General features: G+C 39.3%; 1 protein-coding gene and 1 long non-coding RNA gene across 6 annotated transcripts in view; one reads left to right on the top strand and one right to left on the bottom strand.

The window, feature by feature from the left end:
* Positions 1 to 7,721: 7,721 nt before the first annotated feature.
* The window catches only part of LOC308605259, a 28,378-nt gene continuing 13,416 nt past the window's right edge, over positions 7,722 to 22,683 (bottom strand). The window contains exons 4-5 of one of the 2 annotated variants that reach the window (XR_014013664.1): positions 10,152 to 10,360; positions 7,722 to 8,724 (exon numbers count right to left, since the gene is read on the bottom strand). This is a non-coding gene — a long non-coding RNA (uncharacterized lncRNA). Of the gene's footprint in view, positions 8,725 to 9,444; positions 9,558 to 10,151; positions 10,361 to 22,683 lie in introns of those variants that run through there. The other variant, XR_014013665.1, reaches the window with a different exon arrangement.
* Positions 9,972 to 21,983, top strand: TRIM13 (tripartite motif containing 13). Of its 4 annotated transcripts, XM_081215068.1 has the most exons (4): positions 9,991 to 10,077; positions 10,347 to 10,522; positions 10,639 to 10,749; positions 20,425 to 21,982. In XM_081215068.1, exon 4 carries the CDS (start codon positions 20,433 to 20,435, stop codon positions 21,654 to 21,656), a length of 1,224 nt encoding a protein of 407 aa, XP_081071194.1. In that variant the 5' UTR covers positions 9,991 to 10,077; positions 10,347 to 10,522; positions 10,639 to 10,749; positions 20,425 to 20,432; the 3' UTR covers positions 21,657 to 21,982. The 4 variants fall into 4 exon arrangements, with proteins under 4 accessions (XP_081071195.1, XP_081071194.1, XP_081071197.1 ...); XM_081215069.1 differs by lacking the exon at positions 10,347 to 10,522 and having other exon boundaries at positions 9,972 to 10,077; XM_081215071.1 differs by lacking the exon at positions 10,347 to 10,522 and having other exon boundaries at positions 10,024 to 10,084.

The following is a 22,683-nucleotide window of genomic DNA, read 5'->3' as shown; positions in this document are numbered from 1 at the left end:
AGCCACCACAATGAGAAGCCTGCGCCCCGCAACGAAGGGTAGGCCCCACTCGCTGCAACTAGAGAAAGCCCGCGTGCAGCAGTGAAGACCCAATGCAGCCAAAAATTAAATAAATGAATAAATAAATAAATTTTAAAAAAAGTTCAAGAATCTTTGTTTTAATGGAAACTTCCTCTAACCCCCAGGTACTGTTAGATGTTTTTTTTTTTTTTATGTTCCATCCCTCTATCATAGCGCTAACCATATTGTAGGTTGTTTATATATAAAGTACTCTATACATTTAAACGCTATTCTTTTTTTCCAGGAAACTTTGATGGGCCATAAACTTTTTTCCATATTTAAGAATTGAGATATAATTCATATACCATAAAATTCACCTTTTAAAAGTGTATAATTCAGTGGGTTTTAGTACATTCACAAGGTTGTGTGACCATCACCACTATTTAATTCCAGAATTTTTCATCACCCCAAAAAGAAACCTTGTAACCATTAGCAGTCACTTATCATTCTTCCCTCTCCCCAGTCCTGGAAATCACTAGCTAACTTTCTTTTTATATGGTTTTGCTTCTTCTGGACAATTCATCTGAATGGAGTCACACAATATGTGGCCTTTTTGTCAGTTTCCTTTCACTTAGCATGATGTATTCAAGGTTCATCCATGTTGTAGCCTGAATCAGTATTTTGTTCCTTTTTTATGGCTGGATAATATTCCATCGTATGTATATACCACATTCTGCTCATCCATTGATGGACATTTGAGTTGCTTCCTTTTTTTTTTTTTTTTTTTTGCTATCCTGAATAATGCTGTTATGAACATTCAGGTTAAAGTTTTTGAGTGAACATATACTTTCAGTTCTCTTGGGTATACATCTAGGTGTAGATTTGCTGGATCATACAGTAACTCTATGTTTAATCTTTACAGGAATGGTCAAAGTTTTTTCCAAAGCATGGGCCAGCAACTTTAAAAGAACTTCTTTTTTATTACTATAAAAGTAATACATTATATAACCATTATAGAAATGTTCAAAAATTCATTAAAGAATCAGGACAAAATAAAAATCATTCTCACTTTTTACTACTTATGGATAACAACTGTTAATCCTGTGATGGCTTTTTAATATGTGCATATGCATGCACACACATACACACAAATAATCAGTATCATGCTATATATAGTTTTGAAATTTGCTTTTCTTCACTTAATAAAAGAATTTTTCAAGTTGTTAAATAGCCTTCTAAAACATGACTTAAATGGCTACATATTATTATTTTGTTTGAATGTACCAGGATTCATATAACTCATGTCCTTTTGATGGATAATTAGGATACTTCTACTTTTCCCTTGAAAGCTCCATAACAATATCCTTGTTATATAAATTATGTTTTTGATTCTTTTCTTAGGATACATTTCTAGAAGTTGAATTAAGTATATATATTTTGAGTGTTTTTGATACAGATTACCTAACTGTCCTCCAAAATGTTGTATCCATCTATGTTGGTTTCCAGCAGCAAACAGGATGGCCTGTACCACTCAATGCTGGCCTACTTGTCATTAAAAAAAGGCTGTATAAGTGTTTTGCTTGGTATTTATCAATGAGAATGAAATTTTTTTTCGCATGCTTATCAGTCATTTGTATTTCTTCTTTTTGTGTCCTGTTTTTCGTGTTCTTGGCTTGTTTTTCTACCTTTTGTTTGATTTGTTATTCATTTGGAAGAGAACATAGTCATATATATTGCATGTATTTGTTCTAATTGAGTTTGTGTGTTTTACAAATTTATCTTTTTTCTTTTTTATACAGTATAAAAGTAATAGATGCTCGATATAAAAATACAAAAAAAATAATAATATAAAACATAGATACTGAAAATTTCCCATTTCCATCTTCTCAAGTTGATAACTTGGTGTATATTCCTCCAAATGTTTTTTCCTATCAATATATTATGAATTATATTTCCTTTCAAAATTGGAATCATAGTACATATACTGTTTTTAACTTGATTTTTCACTTACTGTATCTTATACATATCATTATACATGTTAATATGTACTGCTTTATAACTTCCTTTAATAGTTATATACTACTATCACTATATTGTATTTTTAACATAAAAGTTTTTTTTTACATTTTTATTTAGTCATATCATTAAGTCTCTTTTTTTATGGCATATTGCTTAATTTTTATGCTGAAAAAGAAGGTTCCCAATTTTTTATAAGAATTCTCTGATGGGGGCTTCCCTGGTGGCACAGTGGTTGAGAGTCCTCCTGCCGATGCAGGGGACATGGGTTCGTGCCCCGGTCCGGGAAGATCCCACATGCCGCGGAGCGGCTGGGCCCGTGAGCCATGGCCGCTGAGCCTGCGCGTCTGGAGGCTGTGCTCCGCAACGGGAGAGGCCACAGCGGTGAGAGGCCTGCGTACCACAAAAAAAAAAAAAAAAAAAACAACTTCTCTGATGGACTGTTCAAGAAATCATCCTTTTTAAAAATTTTTTTCTTTCTTTATTTTTTTTGGCTGTGCTGCACGGCTTGCAGGATCTCTGTTCCCTGACCGGGGATTGAACCCAGGCCACGGCAGTGAAAGCACTGAATTCTAACCAATAGACCACCAGGGAACTCCCAAATTATCCTCATTTTTAAGAGACAAGCTCTACTGTAAAAGACTAAAGACTACTGACACATCTGTGTAAGCTATAGGAGGAGTCTGGAAAACTTTGCTTTGCAGATAAAGAGGGAAAATATTGTTTTGATAAAATAAAATATATTAGAGTGCCTATTTTAAGTGAATAAAATTCAGAATACATTACCATTTCAGCTGGTCTTAACAGGTAATTTTTAGAAGTTTGAAATATACCACTAGTCTCTGAAAAAGAGAATTCTTACTCCCCTAAAACATTCATGAAAAAACAATTATTATCACTGGGTTAGGTGCTGGGGCTGCAATGATGAGAAAACACGGATAAACACACTCATACAAACGCACACAATCTCTGACCTTATGGACTTTACAGTCAAGTGGGGAGAGAAAAATTATTAAATTATTACACAAATAAATATATAATAACAAACTGCAGCGTGTGCAATGGAAGAAGAGCATAGGATGGTATGAGATGATCATGAGGGATCTGACCTTGGCCTGGAACTTCTTGGAAAGCTTGACATACCTGGGATGTGTCAGCTGTGCTGTGCTTGGGGGATGAGGATGACGAGGAGGAATCTGGTGGCCGGTGAGGGGGTTCCTTCGGGAGAAAAGGGACTTCGGGAGCAGGAATCCTGAATCTAGAAGGAGCAGGGGCCTCGAGCAACAACACAATGGCTAACATAAATGCCTGCAGAGAGGGAGGACTGTGGGAGAGGAAGAAGGGGCATGCCTCGCTAAAGTGTATTTAAATTTAAAAATGGTGTAACTACGGGCTAACAGTTTGTGATCCCTGCTTTACAGGGAATGTGAGAGTCATTAAATGTTAGCTGAAGTCCTGACAGTGTCTTGAACCTGAGTGTTCAAAGAATTACAGAACTTAAATGCTGGGTACAACCCAGCAAGAGTTCCTGAAAGAGTTGGAAAAAGAAAAGCCCGGTGTGAGCATGATGTTACTAAACGCCAGGGAAAGAGGGCCTTTTAAGGAGGAGGCAGTGAGAGCTGCTAAGAGATCAAAGCAAATGAGAACTGAAAAAATGTCCATTGAATTTCACAGCACAGAGGTCAATGACCTTCACAAAAATGCCTAACCTGTGTTCATATTGTATAACGAGTCTCACACATCTTCTGGATTGTCTGTGTCTTTTGCCTGACTGGGAGGGGTGTGGGCTGCTTTAGATCCAGCACAAGTTCCCAGAGATCCGGCCACATTCTAGCAACAACTAGCATAGTGTTATAAACAACAAGACCATTATAAGATAAATACATTTTTGACAAGGCATTTTTTACCACATGCTTTGATATCAGAGAGATTTAGTTGGACTCATGTTAAAAAACAGAAGCATGTATTTCTTGTGCAATGCTGTATAGGTAGGTATCTGATAAATTTAGACCTTCAGAGCCAAAGTTCTATGAGATATACTACTGCCTTTACTTAAGATAAAGAAAGTACAGGAATCTGCTAGCGATTGAAAACTATAATAGAAAACTGTTGTACCTTTATTTGTAGAAGAAATGTTCTAAAAACGTCTCATAGAGCAGGGTGAGAGTAGTTTTCTAAATTGAAATTATAAAATTTATTATTGGGCTTCCCTGGTGGCGCAGTGGTTGAGGGTCCGCCTGCCGATGCAGGGGACGCGGGTTCGTGCCCCGGTCTGGGAGGATCCCATATGCTGCGGAGCGGCTGGGCCCCTGAGCCATGGCCGCTGAGTGGGCGCGTCCGGAGCCTGTGCTCCGCAGCGGGAGAGGCCACAGCGGTGAGAGGCCCGCATACCACAAAAAAAAAAAAAAAAAAAATTTTATTATTATAACTGACATTTTTCAAGATAAAACTAGAGCATATAATGATTAGTGAATGCTACACAAAGATTCCAAAATAAACAGTTTCTACAAATCAAGTTCTCTTAAACAACTGCAAATATTTATACAACAGTAGTCTTTACCTGAATGAGTCACTTCTTAAGGCCCTCATAAAGTGACTTTCATCAAGAATAAAATTCTACATGTATGGAAATTAAGTTTAGAGAAAAAAATATTAACATAATTGAGTGTAATCATTGTTAAAAATATCAAAACAGAGCACTACATTTCAGAGTATATGTAATGATTTTTAAAGCTCTAGTGAGGCGTACTCTAAAATGTAGTTAATGTTTAAGCAACATACTAACTTTAGTCATACAATATAGTTAAGATCATTATATTAAGATAAATTATATAGGGCTGATATATAAATATATATATATATATATACACACATAATTTCCTCTCAGAGGACTTTAGGAGTATTTGTCATTGTTAATTCTTTCTACATTCATTAATTTTATTTACAAATTGAAAATTTTAGTAAACAATACACTTGAAATTAAATGGTTCAATGGAATTTAACCTAGGCACATATGTTGTATTTTTATATACATTACTGCATTAAAAAATCTATAATTTTCAATCACCTCAAAACTATTAAAATAAAGGAAATTTCTTCTCCCTTAAATCTTGGACCCTGTTATCAGATTAGTCTTCCCAAAATTCTGTTTTCATCTTGTTAGTGCCATATACATAATTATTCAGTGGCTTCCCATTTCCTACAGAATGAAGTTCAACTCTTTATTCCGACATCAAAACATTCCACAATTTGGCCTCAAACTTTTTTTCCAAACTAGGCCATGCTCTTCCCTGACTCAGTATCAGTGAAGCTAATTCCCACCCTGAACTTGTGTCCCTCACCTCCAATGCTCTTCCTCTTACCTTCAAATCCTATGATCTTTAATTCTGTTTGACTCCCACCTCCCCTGTGAAACCTTCGTGATGCTTCCATGCCTTCCTCTGATCTTGTCTTCACCACACCACTCACATTGACTCTTAAACAGCCACTGTTACTGAACTAGTTCATGCTGTTAAGACTTGTCTCTTCAACCAAATGGGAAATTCCTCAGTTAGTGTCATTGGTGCCTAGCACAATCCTGAGTATATAATTATAAGCATATGTTAATATCATCTTAATTACCTCTGACATTTTATTCTTATAACTTATTTTTCCATCTAAACAAACAGCACAACTAAAGGCCAAGTTTACTGTTGCTTAAGCATCTCTCATTCTCTCCCAAGGCTAACTGATCTTGCTGTTTGCTCCATCTAATGCACGATCTTCACTGTGCAATTGAAATATATGCAACCTGTAATTTTCTTCAAACCAAGGCTTAATTCCTTTAATTTCATCAAGTCTTAGGTAAGTTTCGGTCTTTTGTGATAAATATATTTTTACAGGTAGATTCTTTTCCTTTTAATGGAATGTTTTGGATGTTCCAACAATTTCACTGAAATTGTAAAGCTTTAAAAAACACTGCAGGGCCTCCCTGGTGGCGCAGTGGTTGAGAGTCCGCCTGCGGATGCAGGGGATACGGGTTCGTGCCCCGGTCTGGGAGGATCCCATATGCAGCGGAGCGGCTGGGCCCGTGAGCCATGGCCGCTGGGCCTGCGCGTCCGGAGCCTGTGCTCCGCAACGGGAGAGGCCACAACAGTGAGAGGCCCGCATACCGCAAAAAGAAAAAAAAAAAAAAAAAAAAAAACACTGCAGAGGGCTTCCCTGGTGGCGCAGTGGTTGGGGGTCCGCCTGCCGATGCAGGGGACACGGGTTCGCGCCCCGATCCCGGAGGATCCCACGTGCCGCGGAGCGGCTGGGCCCGCGAGCCATGGCCGCGGAGCCTGTGTGTCCGGAGCCTGTGCTCCGCGACGGGAGAGGCCACAGCAGTGAGAGGCCCGCGTACAGCAAAAAAAAAAAAAAAAAAAAAAAACACTGCAGAGTCTTCCTTTCATTAAGTGAAATGTTTTTTCCTTTTCCTCTCCTTTCCCTAAGCACAAGGAAGGAGGTACAGCAGTGGAAAGATAAGTGCTTTTAAAAGGCCACCCTGGGGACTTCCCTGGTGGTGCAGTGGTTAAGAATCTGCCTGCCAATGCAGGGGACACGGGTTCAAGCCCTGGTCCAGGATGTGGAGGAACTAAGCCCATGCACCATGACTACTGAGCCTGCACTCTAGAGCCTGCGAGCCACAACTACTGAAGCCCATGTGCCTGGAGCCCGTGCTCCTCAACAAGAGAAGCCACCGCGATGTAACAAAGAGTAGCCCCCACTCTCAACAACTAAAGAAAGCATGCATGCAGCAACGAAGACCCAACGCAGCCAAAAATAAATAAATAATACATAAATAAATATATAAAATAAAATAAAAGGCCACCCTGGGCTGGGTGTAAAAAAAGCAGAAATTATGGTGCTAGCTTCCTCTACTGCATTGGCAGTTTAGCTCTGCTTAAGACTATTGTGCTTGAGCCTCACATTACAAATCCAAAACAACTGTTATTCAAAACCAGCATGGTTTTCTTCTCCCATATAGCAGTAGCAACCATTTATTAAGTACCTCCTATATGTCAGATACCATGTTGGTTGCTTTGTATGTTATCTGATTTTCACAATCAAGTGAAACATGATCCCCATTTTACAGAAGAGAAAACTGAGGCTTAGAGATGCTTAGTAACTTGAACAACTTGTATATGGCAGAGCTAGAGTTTGGAAGCAGAATTGGTTCCAAAGTGTCTGCTCTTTTTGCTACACCTTGCAATGTCAGTGCCTTGTATTGCCAGGAATTCTCGTTGGGGAATGTTGGGGCTTGCATTCATGACTTTGGCAGCTATTGGGAAGGGAAGGACAGAATAGTAATGAAATGTTCCAGTATATCTAAAGAGGCTCACCAGCACCCCTCTCCTGCACATAACTGCTCCAGTCTTAATTATTAGACGTTTCCCATTCTGATAATTTACATTTCAGTGTACACCAAATTTGGCACTGTCCCTTTTGTTATGGAACATCTGATCACGTCTTGGTAGGTGGAAGGAAAGCTGGCGGATTTCACCTTTATCAAGGCTCAGGACAAAAACAACACCATGAAATATATCACAAAAATAAGAATATATATGTATGTGTGTATATATATATTTCAAATATATAGCATTAGAAATTCTACCTGTAAAAATATATTTTTCACAAAAGACAAACCTACATAAGACTACATCTTATTGCTGTGGTGACATTATGAATTCCAGTCTTAAGCTTAGTCTGCTTATTTGAAGAACAGTCAATAAAAGGAGATTCCAGTGTGATAAGAATTTTGACAGTCCCTCGGTATGGGATCTAGTTATAGTGTGCTCTTCCAGGAAGGAGGTAGCTGTGTGGGTGGGTTTTAATCCATGTATGTAGGTTTTTTTTATTTTTTAATTTATTTTATTTTTGGTTGCATTGGGTCTTTGTTGCTGCAAGCAGGCTTTTCTCTGTTTGCGGCAAGCAGGGGCTACTCTTCGTTTTAGTGCGCTGGATTCTCATTGCCGTGGCTTCTCTTGTTGCGGAGCTCGGGCTCTAAGGCGTGCAAGCTTCAGTAGTTGTGGCACACATGCTCAGTAGTTGTGGTGCACGGGCTTAGCTGCTCTGCGGCATGTGGGATCTTCCTGGACCAGGGCTTGAACCCGGGGCTCCTGCACTGGCAGGCGGATTCTTAACCACTGCGCCACCAGGGAAGCCCGTGTATGCAGGTTTTAATCTCTCTTTCTAGTCACACTATATGTGGTGATTCCCTGATTGGCTGTTTTATTAGGACCATGGGAGGGAAAATAGGTTATTCTTCCTTCCCTATTTTTCTGCACTTAAGAGAGTTTAATATACGATGGTCTCTTAGTAGTTAATTTTTAAAAACAATCTAGGGATTTCTATGCAGATTTAACCAATGTTTTACATTTAGTTGGTTAGAAGTTAATTAATTAGTATCTACCAACAACCAGATACACATAGGACAATTTCTGATTTATGAGTTAATAACCTTTCACTCTTGTATCATTTTAATATTAGGGTATTCAAAATATTTCTACAAATCAGGAGTTTGATTTTCTTTTAATAACACTTATTTAGTAGGAGACTGGGGTGCAGTTTTCGTTGGCACTGACAGTTACCGTGCTGTAGAAAGACCGTGTACCTGGAATCTGGCTTTAGAGTCTCAGCGCTGCCTCTTGTTTTTTGCCTTGGAGAAATCACTTTCATCCGTTTCCTCATCTATAGGGTGAAGATCATAATTTCCATTCCACAGTGTTCTTATGAAGACAAAATGACATAAATATAGGAACTGTTGTTCAAAGGCAAAATTGGGTTTAAGGGAGACACACACAAAACTGGATTTATGGGACCCCGGGCATGGTGAGGACCTGGACATCTCAGAAGGGAGTGGGGAGGAGCTTTTTATGGGGTTTGAGCTAGTATTATTAGTCACCGAGTCCAAGTACTGTAAATAGACCTCGAATACCTTTCCCCCCAATTCTACTTCCAAATCCCAGACTTCCCCAAGTGGGGCAGGGGGCGGGGAGAACTCAACCCCAGGGCAAATTCTGTGATTTTTGTCCTTGCTTCACATCCCCCAAGATGGCAAGTTTTGGAGAAGCCATCCTTTCATCTTTGCAATCTTCTTGCAACCGCTCCTTGGTAAGTGCTTAATGCGTTTGCTATTAGAGAAGGTCCCTATACAGGGCGCTGGACGTCAGAAGAGTGAGTCAGGCTAGCGGCTGATAATTTAGAGCCTTACTTGAGATTTTCCTTCTCTCCAAAGAAAAGGGCGGTGGTGTTTTTCCTAAAAAGAAACCTTGAATTGGGTGGCTAGTGTTCGGCCTAAAGCCTGCAAAGAAATACATAGATGCAAGGTGTGGGTGGGTGCAGTAGTTAACTATTTTGATTGTGCTGCGGCTGGAGCAGCGCGGGCGCCCGTCCCACCCACCCCGGGTTGTGGGGTGCGGGGCGGACAGTCGTCTCCGTCCCCCCAAGCCGCTGTGGCCGGGCCTCTGGTCCTGAGAGATGCAGATGAAGCGGTGTGAAGGGTTGGGCTTTTTTTTTTGTTCCTAAAAATGCAACGAACAAAAAAAAAAGTACAACAATCCAAACCCAACCATCTTGTTGCGCGCCGGCTTTCTTCCCAGGCGGCTCCACCGGGGACAACGCCGCCTCCCGTCGCCCGCGCTCGGTCCAGGCCGAGCCCGCGGGTCTGCGCGATCCACGTCCCCTTCCCGGCGCCCGGGGCACGGCGCTTCGCGGGCGCGCGCAGCCCCTCTGGAAAGGAGAAAAGCCAGCAGCCGGGAACCCTCTCCTCTCCCAGGCGCACCGCGGCCGGCGGCGGTCGTCGGTGGCGGTTGGAGATACCGGAAGGACTCCCGCCTCCCCTCACCCACTCCCTCCCCGGGGGTAAGGCGAGGCCCGGGCTGGGAGGCGGACCGAGGTGCCGGGGGAGGAGGGCCTTGGGGCGGGGCCCGTCGGCGCCGCGAATCCATTTTGCAGCCGTTCCGGCTCTTAGCGCACGGTACCCGCGGCTGGAGGACTGGCCGCTGCGCGGCTCCCGGCGGGTCCCCTCCAGCGGCCCCGGAGGTCCGAGGTAAGTACCCGCCGCCCGGGTCCTTACGGGGAAGGGGGGTGGGGACTTGCCCTGGCCGGGCAGGCACCTGAGTGAGTCGGGGGGGCTGGCGGAGAGCTCAATCGGCGCTCCAGTCCCGGCTGTACAGCGGAAAGCAGCCAGGCCCCGGAACGGGGGGATGGGGAGCAACGGCGTGCGCGGGGGCGGCGGGGGCGGCGGGGGCAGCGCGTCCGGCCTGCTGAAAACCTGGTCCGCTACCCAACACGCCTGGGTTCACTTCCAGCGCCTCGGGATCGCCTACAAAAGAAAAGGCGACCATGAAGCGGAGTCAGAGCACGCGACCACCCCCTGGCACTGAACCTGGGGAGGCTGCCTGGCCCCGTGGGAGGGCGCCCTAACCGAGAAGCTCCTTAGCACAGATATGGCCAGCCTCTCCCATGCTCCTGGCTTTTTCATCAGGTCCTAGCAGGCTGGCTTTATTTGTGGGGGATGATTGAAAAAATTGAGGGTGAAGACTAAGGATCCTGTGCACATAAATGCATAATACCGTCTCTTTCTTTGTTCTTTCTTTACAGTAGTCTCCAGTCACGACGTGAAAAAAAAAAAAAAAAAAAAAACCAAAACCTGATTGCTCTGCCCTGGGAAATAGTAACCCTGACCAATACACCTGCTTGCAGGGGACAGAGGTAAACTACAATACTTTTCCCTACGTTAAAAACAAATAAACAAACAAGAACCAACAAAAAAAGAAAGCACCCAATTTCGTCAGGCCCAGAACCTTTCAAAATTGAACTCTGTGTAGAATGTATGTGTTCCCACCGTCATGGATGGTCTTTGTTCTTTTCATATTTTGTCAAAACTCAGAAAAATTGATTCCATACTTGGAAATTCTTTATGTGACAATTATTTGAAATGTACTATAATCCAAAGATTCATACTGCAAAAGAAAAGAGGCTACAACAGCTTTTCTTTCTTTTTTCTTAATAGGTTTCTTTTTCCTTCTGTGTCACTGCTGCTAGGGCTTATACAACAGGGCTTCAGTTTTCTGACTCTACAGACCTTTATATAAAAGGTATTTTAAATGCAGAATTTCTTTTACATAGCCACTCCCTCTGGTAGAACTTGATGGAGCTATTGATTAATTGGTTATACTTCTGTCTTGCACAATAAGCACATATGTTTCTTCATGCTCTCCTATCTTTCCCTAAAAATACCATCTTTTTTGCACCAGCTGATGTACTAAACCTCTCTGGCAAGTCCTTCCATAACACCAGGTTATTTTCATTCTCTACATTTATTGGTTACCTGGCCCTACTTCTGCCATAGCTGTTGTTCAGCTATGCCCATTTCCACGAACATGCTTTGTACCTGCTATGCTAGGTAATAGTTACTTTGTCCTCCCTTGAAATTACAGTTCAAGGGAGTCCAACTCTCCTTTAGGACCTTTCTTGGTTAATACACTCATGCTCTAACATAACACTGTAAATGAGTATTTACAATTTTCACAGTATCTGTACACCTATGTAATTAAATCACCTTACACTTATGTAGCTCAGTAGTTTACAAAATTATCACACATTACTTAGTCTTTCCAAGAACATTATGAGGTAGGTACTGTAAAAATCCTCATTCCATGAAGGGTAAAACTAGTGCTTAAAGCTAGGTATTCAGATGCAGGTTCAGTGCTCTTTACCCTTCACTGGAGAACCTGTTACAACCTAGTTTGTAAAAATTATAGAATTTTAGAAGGGATTTAGAGAGCTCATGATTAAATTTCTCCATTTGATGAATGAGGATACTGAATTCCTGACCCACTTCCTGGATAGTGCTAAAGCCTGAGAATTGGGAAACTCAGGTCCTATGCCTTGTTTGCTGTGTGTACAATTTGGGGGAGCAGGGGAGGCTCAGGTTTTTCACTTGTAAAGTTAGGTGTTTAGCTAACTGATCTCTAAGATGTTTTTAAGCCCAGTACTTCTGTTTTATTCCTACCCCATAACTTTTAGCACCATATATTCTTATATATTGGTAATATGTAGACACATACTAATATTAACTGCCTTAAACTGTTTTATATTTTAAACTTAGGTAGGTATGGTAAAAAAGTGTATGGTAAAAAAGTATGCCTTTTTCTTATTTTTTTACTAAGCTCTATAAAAGTATGATTCTGTTGTAAGGTTGGGAATTGCATGGAGAGGTGGAGCACTGTCATACATCATTGGTCAGAGTCCAGAAAGTGGTATGCCCTTTCTGGAGGGAAACTTGGCAGTCTTTTCAAGAGCCTTAAGAATGTTCCTACTTGGGCTTCCCTGGTGGCGCAGTGGTTGAGAGTCCGCCTGCCGATGCAGGGGACACGGGTTCGTGCCCTGGTCTGGGAAGATCCCACATGCCGCAGAGCGGCTGGGCCCGTGAGCCATGGCCGCTGAGCCTGCGCGTCTGGAGCCTGTGCTCCGCAGCGGGAGAGGCCACAACAGTGAGAGGCCCGCGTACCAAAAAAAAAAAAAATTAAAAAAGAATGTTCCTACTCTTTGACCCACCTAACAATTGGACTAAGACTTTTTCTACAGAGTGTTCATTAAAATGTTATAATCCCCCCAAAACAAACAATCAATAAGAAACAGCATATCCATAAGATAGACTGTCATGTTTTAGAAGAATTTATAACAATAGGGGAAATGTATATGATAAAACAAATGAAAAAAGTGGATACAAAGTTGTGTTATGCTTCCAGTTTTGTTAAAATATGTGTGTGTGCAAACACACAGGATTGGGAGGAATGTGCCAAAATAATGTTAGAAGAAATATACCAAAATAATAATAATGGTTATTCCTTGCCGATGTAACTATGGGTAATTTTTTCCTGTATTTTCTGAATTTTCTATAATCACAAATTATTTTTATAATTTTAGAAAAACATAGTCCACTTGCATGGATAACCTCTCCAACTTCAGTATGGTGTCAGCTTTCTATGTCCTTTTGTAAGGCAGTTATCACACCTTTTATAGTAACAATACCTTTGTAAATGTGCTATATTTCTGAATTTAGGGCAGGAATTGACTTTTGGCTTATATTTCGTCTTTTAAAATATCATTAGATCATTGGATTATCCATTTTTGTTATTCGTGAAAGACACTGCCATTATCATTACCTTGCCTTGGGACGCTTAGATACTAGAATGGTGCTAGAGGAATAGTACTCATAACAGTTAACCAAAAACAGGTGTCCTTTGACATACAGAATAGTTACATTCCAGTTAAGCCTTCTGTAAATACAAAGCAAATTCCCATAATGTGAACGCTTTCTAATTCATTTGCATTATAGATGTAAATATATTTCTAAGGAAAAGTTGAGCTGAAAATTTTTGCCAATAGTTTAAATTATTGTCTTTCCTGTGGCATAAGCACCACAAGTATATCTCCTTGGCAGTAACCTGGCTCCCCATTTAAAACTCCCAGAGGAGCTCTTCCTTTCTTCCCCTGCATATGTGCAGTATTGAATATGAGTGAGGAGTGCCAACATAGTATATAGAATATAGCCAACCTAAAACTTGCTTAAAGTTTAGCATAATTAGCTTTCTACTTGAAATATTTTCTAGATCAGTTTTACTTAGAATAAAATGCGTATATAATTCTACATGGAGCAAAAGGAACTTTGTTCAGACCAATTACACTTCCATCTCAGAAGTAAGTTCTTACTAGCAGGTAGGTAGTACTTATTAGTTATCCACTAAATACTTGTTTTCACTTGGCACAGTATTACATACTATGTAAATAATTTCACTTATCTACATAGATCTAGCTTGCTGTGTACTGAATGCTAGACTTTGACAGTACTTTCTGAAAGCTGGAATTAACCTCAAATGCAGAGCTAGATGATGAAAACTTTTAATAGATACTGACCTGTTGGGGATAATAATTTAGGTTAATGATTGCCAAGTTTATTGTTGTGAAAGAAGACAATTTGTTCTAGGGGTAGAATTTTGCTACCTTCATTTAAACCTGTTGACATTTATTTGGGAGAAAAGAAACCAGACATTTCTAGTTTGTGTAAAACCTTTGCAGAAGTCAGTAGTTCCAATTTAAGTTAATTTTAACTCTTAACGGGTAAAGATAAGTAATCTGGGTTTGGTTCGTACCAGACCAGAAGAATAATTTGGGCTATATGTATGTTTCCTTCAAATTCAGACCCTCATTATATTCAAATTGATTTCATCTGGGTGGGAGAGAATGGGATTCAACACCATTCGGTGTCCTCATAGATTTCTCAGTAGTTGTACAAAAATGGGATAGGGATATCTGATCTAGCTGGTATCCTAAAACTATTGATTTAATGCTGCCGATTTACAGGATTACAGAATATCTTGGGTGATTATCAGGTGACACAGGGAAAAGAAAATAGGGAAAGAAACATAAGAAGTAAGGTAAAGAGGAGGTGTGAGATAAGGAAGGAATAAGAGGAAATCAAAAGATTTCATTCCTTGAAATAGAATGGGGAAGATGAGTTAAAAGAAGAATAAACAAAGGAAAAGTCGAGGCAAAATAGTGGCACAGAGAAGAAAATGAAGGAAAGGAAAAAACTCATTTTTTCCAAGTTTTTCTGGACTATGAAGGTAATGACCTAGTTTTTTTGTTTTTGAGACTGTCACCTTAGTCCAAAAACTTGTGAATTTTCTGAGTAGGTAGGCCTTCCAAGCTGCTGGACCTTCTGTACTAGGTTTATTTTGCCCTACTTATCAGGAATTCTACTAGAAATACCTTGGAGGAAATTTTGACTACTACTTATTCTAGGATAATGCCAGAAAAGGTAAGTTACTTATGTCTTATATGGACACAAAGGTAAATTACATTTTGTTTGCAAGGGCCACATAACAATTAGATAAGCTATTTTAGATGCTATATGTGGTATATTTATTTTATTTTATTTTTATGGCTCAAGGTTTTTTTTAACATCTTTATTGGAGTATATGGTATATTAATTTTAATATTCCTTTTTTAAGTTATCAGAAATTTTGTCTTTTTCTTAATCGCACTTTATCCTATTTGTATCATATAAGTTTTAGAACAGTCTCTAAAAGCCAGAATGAGGTGTTAATAACACATTGATATAGAGTATTAAAAAAAAAAAAAACTTGAGGGCTTCCCTGGTGGCGCAGTGGTTGAGAGTCCGCCTGCCGATGCAGGGGACGTGGGTTCGTGCCCCAGTCCGGGAAGATCCCACATGCCGCGGAGCGGCTAGGCCCGTGAGCCATGGCCGCTGAGACTGCGTCTGGAGCCTGTGCTCCGCAGCGGGAGAGGCCACAACAGTGAGAGGCCGGCGTACCGCAAAAAAAAAAAAAAAAAAAAAAAAAAAAAAAATATATATATATATATATATATATATATATATATATATATATATATACATATATATTACAATAGATATCCTTACATCCTCTACCTAGATTCAGTAGTTGTTAATAGATTCTTAGTAAGTTTCAAGAAATGATTATTAGTGGATCTCATACTAAAATATCAGTATACAACTTGAAAATAAGATTAACTAGTGGGATGAGAGGAAGTGATTTTTTTTAAAGGTGAGCTCTTTTATTCTAAGCTTTGTTCCAAGATAAGGTTGATTGGTGGCTGTCTGTTTAGTAGAGCTCACATAATTTAGTTTTGTCTATGAAGTGAGTTTCAGAATTTGCTATCTAGTTACTTGTTAGGTATTTAGATACTGCTTTGAAATTCCTGAATTCAAAGATGCCTCAAAGCAGGATGGAAATTTGATTTAAATCTCAGATATAAGGTATAATATATTGGCTTTTCTTTTTCTTCTGTAATGGGATTTGGAAAAGAAATCATGGGTATTATTTTGAACTTTATATTGCTATCAACTAATGAAGTTCAAAGATTTAATAGGAAAGTTTCTTTTAATTAAAAGGGTTTATTTATTTTTAAATAAATTTATTTACTTTTGACTGCGTTGGGTCTTCATTGTTGCACACAGGCTTTCTCTAGTTGCGGCGGGCGGGGGCTATTCTTTGTTGTGGTGTGTGGGCTTCTCATTGCGGTGGCTTCTCATTGCAGAGCATGGGCTCTGGGCGCATGGGCTTCAGTAGTTGTGGTGCACGGGCTTAGTTGCTCCGCGGCATGTGGGATCTTCCCGGACCAGGGCTCAAACCCGTGTCCTCTACATTGGCAGGTGGATTCTTAACCACTGCACCACCAGGGAAGCCCAAAAGGTTTTATTAAAATTACCTTTTAAGAGTGAATAAAATGAGCACCTGTTCAATTGTGATCATTTTGGGTTGATCATATAAAAACAAAAGGGCCTCCAGGAGGGAGAAGTCATATATATTAGCTTTTACTTCTATTTTATGACTCCTTTGTAAGTGTTGGCTTTTCCATTTTTAATATTCTGGTTGTTGTGTTACTGTTTTCATTTGCAGAGACTGTTGTTGCTATATACCCACTCAAGGTAGTATTGATCGAACAGTTTTCATAGTCTTCCTTAAGTGTGGATATCTTGAATGTTTGCTTAAAAATAAATCTGTGGTGGTGTTATACACCTGTGCCTTTGTCAAAACTCATAGAACGGCATACTGAAAGGAGTGAGTTTTATTCTACATAAATTAAAAAGTATATTTTAAAGTATAAATATGGTAGGAAAATGAAGTTGAAAACCAGAGAGGTGGTAGATAACTAGGTATATATTTGGCTACTTTCTTTGTTGGTATAAAACTTGGGAAATTGTTGGGAATTCCCTGGTGGTGCAGTAGTTAGGACTCCACGCTTTCACTGCTGAGGGCATGGGTTCAATCCTTGGTTGGGAAATTAACATCCCAGAAGTCGCATGGCGTGGCCTAAATAAGTAAATACATAAATACATAAATAAGTAAGTAAATAAATAACTCTTGGGAAATTTTTAATTCAAAAGAAGAAATGAATCTTGGAAAACTTATTTGCCTTTATATACTTAACTTGACATTGGTTAAGTTGAAATTTTATCACTGGTGAACAGTAATTTTGTTCACATAAAATTTCTTGATATCTATATTTGTCCCCCAGAAGGGGGGGATATGTACCTTGGTTTCGTCAAAGGAAGCTCAATTGATTTATTTAGATTCTTATGTGTTAGCCACACTTTAAGAAAAGGATCTATAAGTTCCTTTACTGTGAAAAGCATACCCTTCACTTAGTGAGACTAAAAACCTTATTATGTATTTTCCTTTAAAACTTTTAAGGCAACAAACTTGCCATGGTTTCTTGGGTTGTTAGGCTATATGTCTCAGTTTTCTCTAAAAGTCAGCTGTGGAAGTGGTCACATAGTTTTGTGATTAAAGTTTTGAGTATAAAGCTAAGAAAAGAAAATAGTGTTTAGTTTTAATGTGGATTAAAATGAGAATCTTGAAATTATAAACCAAAATTTTTAAGTTATATCACTGAAAGTGGAACAATAGGATCTACCATGATTTTGATGCAATTTTTTTTTAAAAGGGACTTTCCAAATACCAACTTTTTTCCTCTGGTTCATTTTAAGAGCTGTAAATTGATTGTGGCTTTGGGATGACTGTTTATTATTTCTAAATTTTCCTGTGTGTGACATTTTCCTTTTGATCATATTTGATTGCCTTAAAACTCTTCCTGGTCCCTCAGTTTTCTTCAAATTTTCTCTTTGTCTTGGGTGCCCTTTTTCTCCTTCTCATGACAAAACTTGGTACCCTTTGTTTTTCCTTTTATTTACTTAATATGCTTGGATAGGATTCTCTGGAAGGATTAACCTTGCAAGGATGAGTAACTTAGGTTTACTTTATTGAACGCTGCTGCCACTACTTTCCTGTCTCTACAGTTTTACTCCAAAATCTAGCCTTAGCATAAAATTCTTAGGTGAAAGACAACAGAGATCAATGGAGGTGATAAAGTGTAGAACCCCAGGACTAGTGATGGAAGATCATCAAAAGTTTTCCTTCTTTGCTCTGAAGAGTCAGAATGTTTTATAGCTGCTTGGTAACTTCTTAGAGAGCACACTAACCTCAGTCTCTGTAGCCGTTCTCTTCTCAGTGCTTTTCAGAGGTTGTATGATTTGCCATATCACAAAAGATTTTTCAGAAAAATAAGCTTCATCACCATTTTTGCTGTGTAACACTAAATTTGACAGAATACTCTGCTTTCATTCTACATATATATCTATTGTATATTTGTAATACATATATCTCTCACAACCTAAGAGAAAACCATAAACTAATTAGTCTCTCAAGTTCAGCTTATCTTTTAAATACTATTTATCTTCTAGATTGTAGCTCCACTTGTGATTCTTAAAATTACTGTTAACATTTATTTACTTACTGGGACTTCCCTGGTGGCGCAGTGGTTAAGGGGCCCAGGTTCTATCCCTGGTCAGGGAAATAGGCCCCACATGCATGCTGCAACTAAGAAGCCCACGTGCCGCAACTAAGCGGGCAAGCTGCAACTAAGGAGCCCGCAAGCCGCAACTAAGGAGCCCACGAGCCGCAACTAAGGAGCCCACCTGCCACAGCTAAGACCCGGCACAACCAAGTAAATAAATAAATTAATAAATATATTTTTTTAAAGTATTATATAATAAAAATTACTTACTTTTGGTTATAAGATGGCATAGAGATTAGTAGACCCTATTTTGTTACTTTGGTGGTAATGTGATATGTGTGTGTGTATATATCCCTCAGTAAACTGAATGAGGACATATTTAGCACTATTTTTGGTTCTAAAACTTCAGGGATAAAAGTTTTAAAATGTACATTATAAAATAATAAACTTGAATTGAGAATTGGTATTCTCTGTGGTATTCTCTAGGTCAGAGATCTCAAATATTTTGGTCGCAGGACCCCTTTACACTTAAAAACTAAGGCTCCCAAGAGCTTTTATTTACATGTGTATTATATATAGATATTTAACTGTATTAGAATGTATGATTTATAACATGCATTGGTGATTTGAACCAATTAGTTCACTGTGTAATGTAGATCTCCAAATAGTGACATATTTCATTATACATGATCTCTCCTCTAAAAAAGCCAAAACCCACATGTTAATATCACCACTTGTTTCATTACAAGCTCTTAAGTGGCAAATATATTTTCCAAAATCCAATTTTCACTCAAAAATTCAACTTTTTATCATTGGCGAGAAATACTGTCATTTGTTTCCCTTGAAGTGATGGGTTCATTTTGCTCATTTTCAAAAAAATATCTGCCAGATACCTAAGTCTGCACAGCTATAGTTCGTCATTTGTTGTTTCAAGTAAAAATGGTGTTCCATGAAAAAAGCAGCTGATTTAGCTTGTAGCTCAATCACCTAATTGCTTTTCCTCCAGACAGTATCTGCTGGTATGCAGTAGAAATGCTTTGTGGTTACTTCATATTTTGTCACACAAAATATTAAAAAGACATGTCCACAAGGATCAAGATTTAGTAAAATGAGTAATTTTTACTGCTTCATCTAGAACATTCTAAAATGAAACTGGCTGCCCTCACCCCTGCCCCCACCGTGGGTATGTGGTGGTGAAGAATACAATAACCAGGAATCCAGTTTGGTGCTACCTATTGCCTTGTTCGATTCCTGCTAAGCCTCCAGCAGTGTCTACTCACCATTGCTCTTTTTTACAGTGCACTGCCAACATTGTGCCAAAAGTAAATAACATCTCAGTATTACTATGAAAATAGTATTGTCCTCACAGATGCCCTGGAAGAGTCTTAGGGACGCCCAGGTTTGTCCCCACTGGCTTTGATTACTGTTCCAGTGGTTTGAAAACATATTCACTTAATTCTCTAGGGAAGAATGAATTGCAGCTGTCTCATTTTATGTTTTTACCTCTGATTTTAATAATTGTAATCTAGCCTTTGAAATAGAAAAATATGCCAGTTTTTAATAAAAGTCTACGTGAGAGTGCAGGCTTGGATTTATATTTCTGTGCTGCTTTCTTTAAATAGCATACCATTTTATAATTGTGGGCCCAGACTAAAGAGCTCATTCTCTTCACACACTGAGTGGCTTTGTTTCTGACAGCTAGTAGTCAGCTCTGTTTTAAAACAAGCAGTTGGGTCCTGCTGGCTCAACTTGCAGTTGTCCTAGTCCTAACCCTGTCTCAGCCAAAGACTGTTGTTGGAAAGCCCACACAAAGGCCTTGTGTACAGGGAGCCCTACTAATAAGGAGCGTGTTCTAGTCCCAGCAGATTAAATCTGCTTTGGTGTGCATTCCCTTCACAAATTTCTCACTTATTTCCTTTGTTTGGTTATTTCAGTGAAAAATCATTTTTAATGGCTGTGAAGATAGTTTCTTCTAACTAGTCCATAGTCCAAATGAAGGGGTTACTGGAGTAAAATAAAATGTTTCTTTCTCTCTGGTAGGAGATGTGATGGAGCTGCTTGAAGAAGATCTCACGTGCCCAATTTGTTGCAGTCTGTTTGACGATCCTCGAGTTTTGCCTTGCTCGCACAACTTTTGCAAAAAATGCTTAGAAGGGATCTTAGAGGGGAACGTGCGGAATTCATTGTGGAGATCATCTCCATTCAAGTGCCCCACATGCCGCAAGGAAACTTCAGCCACCGGGGTCAGTAGCCTGCAGGTTAATTACTCCCTGAAGGGTATTGTGGAAAAGTATAACAAGATCAAGATCTCTCCCAAAATGCCAGTGTGCAAAGGACACTTGGGGCAGCCTCTCAACATTTTCTGCCTGACTGATATGCAGCTGATTTGTGGGATCTGTGCTACTCGTGGTGACCACACCAAGCATGTCTTCTGTTCTATCGAAGATGCCTATGCTCAGGAAAGGGATGCCTTTGAGTCCCTCTTCCAGAGCTTTGAGACCTGGCGTCGGGGAGATGCTCTTTCTCGCTTGGATACCTTGGAAACTAGCAAAAGGAAATCTCTACAGTTGCTGACTAAAGATTCAGATAAAGTGAAGGAGTTTTTTGAGAAGTTACAACACACATTAGATCAAAAGAAGAATGAAATCCTTTCTGACTTTGAGACCATGAAACTTGCAGTTATGCAGGCCTATGACCCAGAGATCAACAAACTCAACACCATCTTGCAGGAACAACGAATGGCCTTTAACATTGCTGAGGCTTTCAAAGATGTGTCAGAACCCATCATATTTCTGCAACAGATGCAGGAGTTCAGGGAGAAAATAAAAGTCATCAAGGAAACTCCTTTGCCTCCCTCTAATTTGCCCTCAAGCCCTTTAATGAAGAACTTTGATACCAGTCAGTGGGAAGACATAAAACTAGTAGATGTGGATAAACTTTCTTTGCCTCAAGACACTGGCACATTCATTAGCAAGATTCCTTGGAACTTTTATCTGTTATTTGTGGTAATCATTCTGCTGGGCTTTCTCATTTTCTTCAGTCCTACCATATTCCTAGAATGGTCTTTATTTGATGAAATCACAACTTGGAAAGACAATCTTTCAAACTTTAGTTCCTACCTGACTAAATCAGCTGATTTTGTAGAACAGTCAGTTTTCTACTGGGAACAGTTGGCAGATGGGTTTTTCATTTTCAGTGAAAGATTAAAGAATTTTACTTTGGTGGTGCTGAACAATGTGGCAGAATTTGTGTGCAAATATAAACTGTTATAAAATCTGTTTGAAGTACATAGTTCTGTGTCTTTTGTTAGAAATTTGTCAGAACACAGAGTGGTAGTTCAGATTTGGTCAAGATTCCAGTCAGATATTTTCCTCCACAAGTATTCCTTTCAAAAACAATGTCCTACACATGTTGTTGAAATTAGGTGGTATAAAGATAAAAGTGAAATTTAATAGTGTAGTCCTGAACCCTCCTCCCTTTTTAAAGTGCTTTTGAAATAAGCATCCTACCCCTAATACTGGTTGTGTTTATGCTATGAAAAAAGGGGCTGTGAGAGAGTACATGATTTAATATTGATGAGGTAGTGTAATAATGATTGTTCTTAAGCATGTAATAAAGACTACTCTTGTAAAGCAACTTTTTTTTGAGAGTGAACATTCTTTAAAAAGGGAATAAGATATGGATTGAATTTCCAACTTTTTCTGCAGAGGGTTGATTTCTTTTTTTGGTACAATGTAAATCTCATGTAAACAAAAACTGGCATTACCTTATGTGAAGTTTACGTTTTAAGGAGGGTGGAGATTTATTTCAGCTTGCCTTTTATCTGCTTAGGTTTTGTAAATTTATCACCAGAGGAGTTTGGAGGTAAACTACAAAACTGTTAGGTGACTGTGCAAGCAAAGGCATGGGTAAAAACAAACAAAAAAACACATTGCAAGAGCGGGAAATGGAAAAGCCGCCTTTTTACTGGCAGCTAAGTGTTGTTCCAAAGTATCATGGCAACTGTACAACCAATCAATTCACTTGTTTAAAGAATTTTTTAAGAGTAGTAAGACTAATTTAACGATAGATGAAACAATCTATCAGCTATTATAAAGTACAAAATAATCAGCTAAACACTAAGGCTGTCCTATCTGCTCACATGAGATAAAGATGCCCTGTCTCCCACAGAACAAAAATACTTAATTTTTTCACCTCGTTTAGAATTCAGATGAAAACAAGAAGTGACTTTATCTTAGAACTGCTTTCAGTCAACCTTATTTCTGTCATGGGACAAGACATTCCTTGACAGTCCAGAGG

This window comes from Mesoplodon bidens, assembly GCF_964165515.1.
Source record: "Mesoplodon bidens genome assembly, chromosome: 17".
Lineage (NCBI taxonomy): Eukaryota > Metazoa > Chordata > Mammalia > Artiodactyla > Ziphiidae > Mesoplodon > Mesoplodon bidens.
This window is presented reverse-complemented; position numbering and strand designations above follow the sequence as displayed.